Below are 9,920 nucleotides of genomic sequence, written 5' to 3' on the forward strand. Positions count from 1 at the left end.
CTTTTCTTCTTTTGAAAAAATAAATTAATAGAAAATAAATTGTGAATGAGTACGAAAAAATGTAAAACCATTGGAAAGCAAAATCTACATCATATATCAACATTCCCTTCATATCCAACCTAATACAAAAAAAAAAACACAAATGCAATATATTTTATTGATATCAAATAATTAAGAATAAATTCTTGTCAACTGTAAAGTATTGAAAAAATTTTTTCTCTTTTTATAAAAATATTGTGGTCCTGAAAAGGACCGATTGTTTTTGTAAAAAAAGTTGGCTTTTAATATGTCAAAAATTTAAGCACGTTCTCCACGAATACGTCTGGCCAATTGGATATCCTTAGGCATGATGGTGACACGCTTAGCATGGATAGCGCACAAGTTGGTATCTTCGAATAGACCAACCAAGTAGGCTTCGCTAGCTTCTTGCAAGGCCATGACAGCAGAACTCTGGAAACGCAAGTCAGTTTTGAAATCTTGGGCAATTTCACGAACCAAACGTTGGAAAGGCAATTTGCGGATCAACAATTCTGTGCTCTTTTGGTAACGACGGATTTCACGCAAAGCAACGGTACCAGGGCGGAAACGATGGGGCTTCTTGACACCGCCGGTGGCTGGGGCACTCTTACGAGCAGCTTTAGTAGCCAATTGCTTACGAGGGGCTTTGCCACCGGTAGATTTACGGGCAGTTTGCTTAGTACGAGCCATTTTTCACTTTAATTCTTCACTTCACAAGATATGAACACAAACACTGTCAAAACGTTATTACTTGTGTGCCGAGCATGAACGCGCATATTTATAGAAAAATTGAGCGCGCAAACTGTTAGTTAAGGGTGTGTGTGGGGAAAGATTGAAATATTGTATCTTACAGCTGCCTGTATATACACGAAGTATACACGAACGAACCCGAGGGTAGATCGTGTTATTAATATTAGTAAGCATTTCAAGGAATTTTTGTATAAATAGAAGCGCATAGGCTGCGGAACATTATTAGTTCTTGTGCATCATTCGTGAAGTGAAATTTAAAAGTGAAAAATGACTGGTCGTGGTAAAGGTGCCAGTCCACTATAGTGTTCACAGTGCAAATATAAAGTGCCAAAAAGAAACTAAAAGAACTATAGACACAAACTGCTGTTTTGCCGACGGCTTTTTGAAAATTGACAATTTATGTTTTGCCGACGGCTTTTGTATTCCACTACACTAGCTTGAAACAAAATTTAATCAACTGAAGTTTGAAACAAAATTAATCTGATCGGAGTGAATTTTGTGATTGCTTACTTGAACTTTTGAGAAGAAATAGTAGTCATCAAATATACTGACTATTGGTGTCACTCATTTGAAAAAGTGAGATTTGCATAGTAGGCAGAAAAAATCTTGAAAATTTTCATATCACATGAAAATTTGAGAATTGAAAAGGAGGCAGCAGAAAATTGAAAATTTTGAATATTGACTCTCAAAGGAGGGTTGATACAACGGCCTCAAGTATGAGCGCCAGCGGTGGACGTGAGGAAGCCGTTGGGCAACTTGGGGCAGATGGACGAGATTATTTGAATATTAACAATGGTGGACGTGAGGAAGCCATAGTTATTTCAAATATAAATTTGGGTGCTCATGCACTAAATATGAACAAGGAACGTGAGTGTGATACTGACACCACTATGTGCAACTCTGACGGCTTCCAAACTGTCAAGGACAGGAAGCAAAGAAAAAAAAGAAAGAAGAAGACAGGTGATGATAACGATTCACCATACGAGACAATGAAAATGAATCTTGCTCTTCAGCAATTTCAAGATACTATTGAGAAGTTGCAAGAAGAAAGAAAGCAACTGCTTGATAGAATAGCTGAGTTGGAAAAATATTTGGTGACAAATCAAAATCTTACGGGAGTTGCCACTTTTCATAGCCCAGAAAATACGCAACATTATGATGAAAGTAGAAAATTTTCTACTAACAATAATAATAATATGACTATTGAAGCAGCCGGAGGCTTCAATATGGCGAATATTAATGAGGAGGTCACAACGCCGGTGGCTCCCATGGAAATACAAACTGATACAACAACCTTGACGACAGTCACAGGAGTCAACAGGAAAAATATCATAAACCAGAATGGACAACAGGCCAACATCAACAAAGGAGCCATCCCGAAAAGGACTCAAAATGATATTGGACCTGCACCAGAGAAATCAAATGAGACCGGAGGAGGAAAAAAGACAGGTAAGACTAGCCCTCCAGTTATTAAAATTTATAACGCCAATGTCAGGGAATTAGGTATCCGAATTAAGAATTTGATTGGTCATAATCATTTTACAATTAAAATTGCAAATAGGAATATGGTTTGCCTGAAAATGGTACAGATAGATGATTACGATAAGGTTTGTAGTATGCTTATCGAGAAAATGTACAGATTTTTTACGTACACCCCAAAAAACAGAAAGCCATACACATTAGTAATAGATGGTTTGTCTAAAACATACGAGGTAGACGAGGTCAGGGATTTTATACTTGGCAAAGGGCTAGATATAGAAATTAAGACTTTGACGAACTTGGACAATGATAGGTGGCTTATCCAGTTGTCGATGGGGTCTGACGTCAAGGCCTTTCGTAAGATGGAGTACATCATACAATGCAGGGTGTACATGTCAAGGCCAAAGAAGGGTGGTCTTCTACAATGCCGAAACTGCCAACGTTTTGGCCACTCATCTATAAACTGCCATCTAGAATTTCGCTGTGTCAAATGCGGGCAGTCTCACGGACCTGCAAATTGCGATATCCCGGGAAAAGGGGAAAATAATGAAATGATCACCACGACACATCCGGACACTGGAGCTATAGTCCAGACCGTCGGAAAACCCGTTAGATGTGCAAATTGTAATGTGGAGGGCCATGTGGCCAGTGATAAGAGATGCCCAAGGAGATTAGAAATTCTACGAAGAATGAAGGAAAAGAAGACAGCAGAGCAGATGGCCAGATCTGAGCGTATTGTAGGCACTGGGGCACGGAGGGCCACAAATAGTGCGCAAGACAATATGAATCAACGAAGAAACGGAATGACATATGCAGGAGTGACAAGAGGGCCACAGGTGATGCCATCAAATTTTTTGCTTATGAATCCTCGACAAAGGGAGGAGGTTCGTCGCGGAAGAAATGGAGATGAGGACGAAATGTCGAGGGCAAACATGGCCATGAGTGGTTTTGACAACGAGGTCAAAAGAGTCCTGGGAGCAGATTTTCTCACTTGCATGAAAAGAATTGATCGTTTCAGGAGTGAGTATAGTCGACTTGAAAGTGATGACGAGAGAATGCAGGCCATGGTGGGTCTCCTATGGAGCTTCCGCGGAGATGGACAGCATTAAATGTATATTTGTAAATGTGAATTCGATAGTGTCTATGGTCAGAAGACACTATCTGCATCTTTTTGTAAAGGGACATCGGCCCGATGTACTCATGATTGCTGAACACAAACTTAGAGATGGTCGTGAATTTGATTTGGAGGGGTATAGGGTTTTCCGACAAAACAGATCTGGACAAAATGGAGGTGGGACGGCGATATGCCTTAGAAATAGTATTCGAGGGGAAAGGGTCTCAATTAGTTTTAGGGAGATTGAGGGGACAGTTATTAAGGTGAAAGGGTCAAGGGATCGGATTATTTATTTTGTGTCACTGTATTGTAGACCCCGGGGGGTATTATGTCGGGAGGATCTGGACTTACTTGAAGACTTAATTGGGTCGGACGATGCGATAATAGGGGGTGATTTGAATGCTAGGCATTACTCTTGGGGGGGTACTACTACAAATTTAAAAGGAAGGACTTTAAGAGAGTGGCTTGATATGAGCCCAACATTGGTAATTAGACCAACAAGGGAACCCACGACCAGGTCGAATTTTATTGACATATTTTTGACTACAGTAGGGGTAGGACTAAGTGATGGGCAAAATGGTAGACAGACTATTGACGGGTTACGGACTTTAGACTATGACTCGGACCATAGGGCGGTTGAAATGGATATTGTGTTCGGCAATCTTGAGACAGAGGTGCCATCTGAAATATACATTTATAGTAAGATGAGGAGACGGGTCTTTAATGACTCCCTGGCCACGACCCTGGCTACTGCGACACCACCAATTGACCGAAACTGCACAAAGATGGAAATTGATGAACAAGTGGACTTTCTGACCAGAGCTATAAATACTGCAATGGAGGGTAGTATACCGAAGGTGACACCAAGTGGTGGTAAAATGCTCAAACTTTCGCCAGATATTCTCTCGTTGATAGCACAGAAAAAGACCCTCCGGAGGACACTATTCAGAATACATGACAGCGATAGGGCTCGTTTGCTGAGGACGCAGATACGGCTCCTTGGGATCATCATTAAGGAAAGAATTGTACTTCTTGAAGAGAAAAGAAACTTCGGCATACTATCGAAAATAAGAAATGGGAACAATCTATTCAGGGACTTGAGGAAACTCACTGGTTCAAAGATTGGAAGAGAAATGTGTGACATAAGGGATGGTGATGGTAGACTAGTTTCATCTGATCGAGAAAAGGCCGAAGCGCTTGCTTCAGTCTTTTCTGGGGAACAGGAATTAGTGGATGAGGAGACAACGAGGAGAAATTCCCCGATGCTGTTTTTTGGTCAACATTTCCTTGCAAATGGGGAGGCAATTGGAATGACAGATGCACCTCCGGTTCGGTTGGTCAAACCTGAGGAGATTGGAATGAAGTTAAGACGACTTTGCAATAAGAAGAGTGCGGGGAAAGACAGAATTCCCAATTTTGTAATTAGGAAAATGGATAATAGGACTTGGGGACATCTCGCTATTATCTTCAATCATTGCCTAAACATCGGCTATTTCCCGGATGGATGGAAGGAGGCGATAGTGGTGCCTATTTTGAAACCGGGTAAGGATCCGACCGATCCGAAGTCATATAGGCCCATCTCACTGACCTCGAACTTGGGGAAGTTATTCGAGATTATAATTCTGGACAGAATGGAGAATCATATTGATGCAGAAGGAGTCATAAAGGACTTTCAGCTGGGCTTTAGGGCCGGAACATCCACCGAGCATGCCCTTATGGTGCTTACTGATATGGTGTCAAAAGGTTTCTCGAATCGTAGTGCGACACTGGTGGTCAGCCTCGACTTTGAGAGAGCGTTTGACACGGTATGGCATATGGGCCTTATCACGAAGCTCGAGTCATATGGTTTTCACCCGCATTTGACGGATCTGCTGAGGAACTATCTAAGTGGAAGGCGGCTCTCTGTTTGCGTTCGTGGGGTAATGTCGCAGCCCCGGGATATTTTGGCAGGCGTGCCTCAGGGTTCGGTCCTGGCCCCGACCCTCTATAACCTCTATCTGGCGGATATTCCCCAGCCCCCGGATGATGTCCTAATTATAGCGTATGCCGATGACATTTTGGTGGCGTCTACTCATGCTAGAGCGAGGGCTGCGCAGGCTAGATTAGAGAGATACTTGGCTGAGCTCAATGGATATTTTGGAGAATGGAGACTGCGGTTGAATGTGTCGAAATGCAATTCCATAATTTTTAGGGCGAGGGGGGCTGGCATTTATAGAAATGCTATGCGTTTTGTTCCTTCCGTTAAAATTGGTGGGGAGGTGATCCAAAATGGGGATGAGTTGAAATATCTGGGAATTAGATTTCAGGAAAATTTCACGTTTACGCGTCAGGTGGATGATGCGATCAGGAGAGGCAGGGCTGCATATCAGACGCTGCGTAAGGTTATGGGTCAGAGTCGGGGTCTCACTGTTCGAGTAAAGATGACCATATACAAGACTATTGTGAGGCCTGTGATCTCCTACGGTTTTGCGGCATGGAGTGCGATATCATCCAGGCAGATGGAGAGGATAAGGCAGATGGAGAGGAGGATGCTCAGGCACTGCCTCGGTTTGGTGGGCTCACGTCAAATGGGGGTGTATAGGCTACCCCCGAATCAGGAGGTATATGATAAAAGTGGATTGGGCAGGGTAGATGCGTATATGGTAAGTTCGACAATTGCGCGACATAGAGGGCTTTCGGAACATCCAAATGGGATAGTTAGGCGATGTTGCATTTCTAGGGAATATTATGAGCGGGTTCTCGGGGCTGGGGGGCACCTCGCGCCCATGAGCCTCGTCTACCTCGATGAAGACGGCCTTCTTTTTGATGATGAGGGCAGGCTTATTTTTTACAATAGAAGTTTTGGGTCGTTTGATGTGATAAGTGACTCGTACAGTTTGTCACAATAAACTTATCGTGATCATTTGATAAGTACTTTCTCCTCTTTTGTATATAAAATTTCACTATCCTGAATTGATATCATTTATGTTATTTTATTACTTTTATTTTTGTGTTTTTTTTGTAAATAGTGTAAATAGTGTACATATCTTTTTAGCTTAAGTCTTAGTTATAGAAACAAACAAAAAAAAGAATAATGATATCCCGGTTTTTTCCTCCCTTTTTTAACGGGAAAATTGAAGAAAATGATAGACGAAAGTCATATTGGCGAAACGAAGTAGTAAATGGGCTAGTCTTACGTAGCTATTTAATTTGACAGATAATATATGAATTTCTAGAAAAATGTCACTTTATACATGCTAGAAGTATTTAAAACACACAAAAATCTTATATTACAAATTACAATGTAAAATTAGTTCTTAAGAGACATGGGAAATAAAAACTGAAAACTGAACTGAAACTGCGGAACAGTATTAGTTCTTGTGCATCATTCGTGAAGTGAAATTTAAAAGTGAAAAATGACTGGTCGTGGTAAAGGTGGCAAAGGCTTGGGAAAAGGTGGCGCTAAACGTCATCGTAAAGTGTTGCGTGATAACATCCAAGGTATTACCAAGCCTGCAATCAGACGTTTGGCTCGTCGTGGCGGTGTAAAACGTATCTCTGGATTGATATACGAAGAAACCCGTGGTGTCCTCAAGGTGTTTTTGGAAAACGTTATTCGTGATGCTGTCACCTACACCGAACATGCTAAGCGTAAAACCGTCACCGCTATGGATGTCGTCTACGCTTTGAAGAGACAAGGCCGCACTTTGTACGGTTTCGGCGGTTAAACATTTTCTTGACGCTATTTGGAGAATATTTAAATACTTTAATACAAAAACAATCGGTCCTTTTCAGGACCACAAAATATATTTACAAAAGAGATCATCTTGTTACAAATTTATTTAATTATTTTAATAATAAAATTTTAAATTTACTTGGTTTAAATAAAATTACAAACATTTGGTTTGCCGTCGGCAAAACATTGTTACTAACCCAATGAAACAATTATGTATGGACTTACCAAAGGCGACTACTATGCTATTTTTCTGCCGTCGGCACTTGAAAAACATGACATACGCTACAAAAGAAAAACACTACGAATGTAATACATACGAAACATATATGCAATTCTCTATATGTCATTTCTCGTCCCATTCCCCAAAGAAAATGATTCTATGATTCTCTTACTCTCTTTTTGCAGAAATCAAAGAAAATGATTCTATGTTGCACTGTACTCGATCCTAGTGTCATTTATTTGTTCTTTTGCGTGACGTTCTTACTCTCTTTTTGCAGAAATCAGTTATGTATGTATTGATACAAACAGCTTTCTCTGTCATCAACTATTTGCAACTTCCCGCTAGAAGTTACGAACACTTACGATCCTACTAGACTTCGGCTTTGCCAAAGCATACAAAAGATACATATGTAGTAAATAATCAGAGTTGATACAGATGAAAATAAAAACACTTCGGCTCAGAAAACGAATGCTCTCTTAATGAAATTGGTGGGAATTTGTTGTTTTTCGATATTAGGAATAAATGACATTAGATAGGAACAAAATGAAAAAATGAAGTGACGAAATTTTTCGATGTCATAACAGATGAAAACTAAATATATGTATATATATCTTCATATAATTTTTTTATAGTAAATTTTATTGTTACTGAAAAAAAGTATGTATGAAATTATATTGTTTGAAAATATTTTTTCTCTTTTTAAAAATGTTTTGTCGTCCTGAAAAGGACGGATTGTTGTTTGATAGAGATACGATGGTCTGTATTTACATTTTCTTGTAGATAATTTAAGCCTTCTTTTCGGTCTTCTTGGGCAAGAGAACAGCTTGGATGTTTGGCAATACACCACCTTGAGCAATGGTGACACCGGACAACAATTTGTTCAATTCTTCGTCATTACGGATAGCCAATTGCAAGTGACGAGGGATAATTCTTGTCTTTTTGTTGTCACGAGCAGCGTTACCAGCCAATTCAAGAACTTCAGCGGCCAAGTATTCCATCACAGCAGCCAAGTAAACTGGAGCTCCAGCACCAACACGCTCAGCATAGTTGCCTTTGCGCAAAAGACGATGAATACGACCGACGGGGAATTGAAGCCCAGCACGATTGGAACGAGACTTTGCCTTTCCCTTAACTTTGCCACCTTTACCGCGTCCAGACATGTTTCAATTTTTTTTTCTTTTTCACTTCACTTCACAAAACACTAATGATAGCGTTTAACTAGTTGTCAGTTCTTTATATACTTTTCGTTCGAGCTATTTAATACATTTGAGGGTTGTTTTGCTGCACGAAGAGGCTACCTGAATATCTTGTCCACGAAATGGTACAAATGTGTGCTCATCGCTGCGCACACACAAAATTCTCTTTTGAACAGTGTAAACAGTGTTTGTGTGAAAAAAAAATAGTGAAAATGCCTCCAAAAGCCAGTGGTAAAGCAGCAAAGAAGGCCGGCAAAGCCCAAAAGAACATCACAAAGGGTGACAAGACCAAGAGACGCACCAAGCGTAAGGAGAGTTATGCCATCTACATTTACAAAGTGTTGAAGCAAGTACATCCCGATACTGGTATCTCTTCAAAGGCAATGAGCATCATGAACAGTTTCGTTAATGATATCTTCGAACGTATTGCCGCCGAAGCCTCTCGTTTGGCTCACTACAACAAGCGTTCCACCATCACCAGTCGGGAAATCCAAACTGCCGTTCGTCTATTATTGCCCGGTGAATTGGCTAAGCACGCTGTCAGTGAAGGTACCAAAGCCGTTACTAAGTACACCAGCTCCAAGTAAATGGCTTTATATTTCGTCGAAAATTTATTTCCTCCACCATCAAAGGCCCTTTTCAGGGCCACAAAAATCATTAAAAAAGAGATTTTCTTTGTTGATCAACTAAAAACAAAATATCCTTATTTTATTTCAATAACAAAAAAAAAAATAAATACATCTTCCATCGAATAATAACAAATAATTGATTTTTCAACTAAGATAAATTCAATGTTGTAATCTTCATTTTATTAAAATTCTATTATGGCATTTCATTACTATGTCTAACTTCTATTAAAATTCTAATTTGGCATTTCATTACTGTTTCTTCAATATTTCTTCTTTTTATTTTTCTTCATTATAATAACGTCGCTATAATATTTTTCTCAGAGTAAAAGACTTCAATATTTCTTCTTTTTATTTTTCTTCATTATAATAACGTCGCTATAATATTTTTCTCAGAGTAAAAGACTCTATTACATTGATCGTATGCATTACTGTAAATGGCGTAGTTAAAGGATGTGTGTGTGTGAGAGAGAGTTTTGATGATGACTCTATGCGTAGGTACATGAAACCTTTTTTTCTAGAATTCTAATTGCTGCGGTTTATTACCACATCCCAATTGGCTAATCCAGTTTTGGAAAAATTCCCATAAAACATGTGATTATAAATTTCAATTTTACCGTGAAAAATAGATTAAGTACAATGTATATTTATTTAAATAAAAATTAGGTAAAAAAACAAAATTGTTTGCATAAAATTTGTTCTCTTTTTCAAAGATATTTTGTAGCCCTGAAAAGGGCTGTTAGATAAACTGCTTTCGAATATCGAAAATAATCATTCTGCCATGAAATAGAAAATTTACTTC

The 9,920-nt window shown here is 39.4% G+C and overlaps 2 protein-coding genes across 2 annotated transcripts; both read right to left on the bottom strand.

The window, feature by feature from the left end:
• Positions 1 to 297: 297 nt before the first annotated feature.
• Positions 298 to 708, bottom strand: LOC142242618 (histone H3). Its single transcript, XM_075314185.1, has one exon. It carries the CDS (start codon positions 706 to 708, stop codon positions 298 to 300), a length of 411 nt encoding a protein of 136 aa, XP_075170300.1.
• Positions 709 to 8,081: 7,373 nt separating this feature from the next.
• LOC142242601 (histone H2A) lies at positions 8,082 to 8,456 on the bottom strand. The gene has a single exon (XM_075314168.1). The coding sequence runs from the start codon at positions 8,454 to 8,456 to the stop codon at positions 8,082 to 8,084; it is 375 nt and encodes a 124-aa protein (XP_075170283.1).
• Positions 8,457 to 9,920: the final 1,464 nt, after the last annotated feature.

The sequence above is a fragment of the Haematobia irritans genome, unplaced genomic scaffold (assembly GCF_050003625.1).
Source record: "Haematobia irritans isolate KBUSLIRL unplaced genomic scaffold, ASM5000362v1 scaffold_6, whole genome shotgun sequence".
NCBI lineage: Eukaryota > Metazoa > Arthropoda > Insecta > Diptera > Muscidae > Haematobia > Haematobia irritans.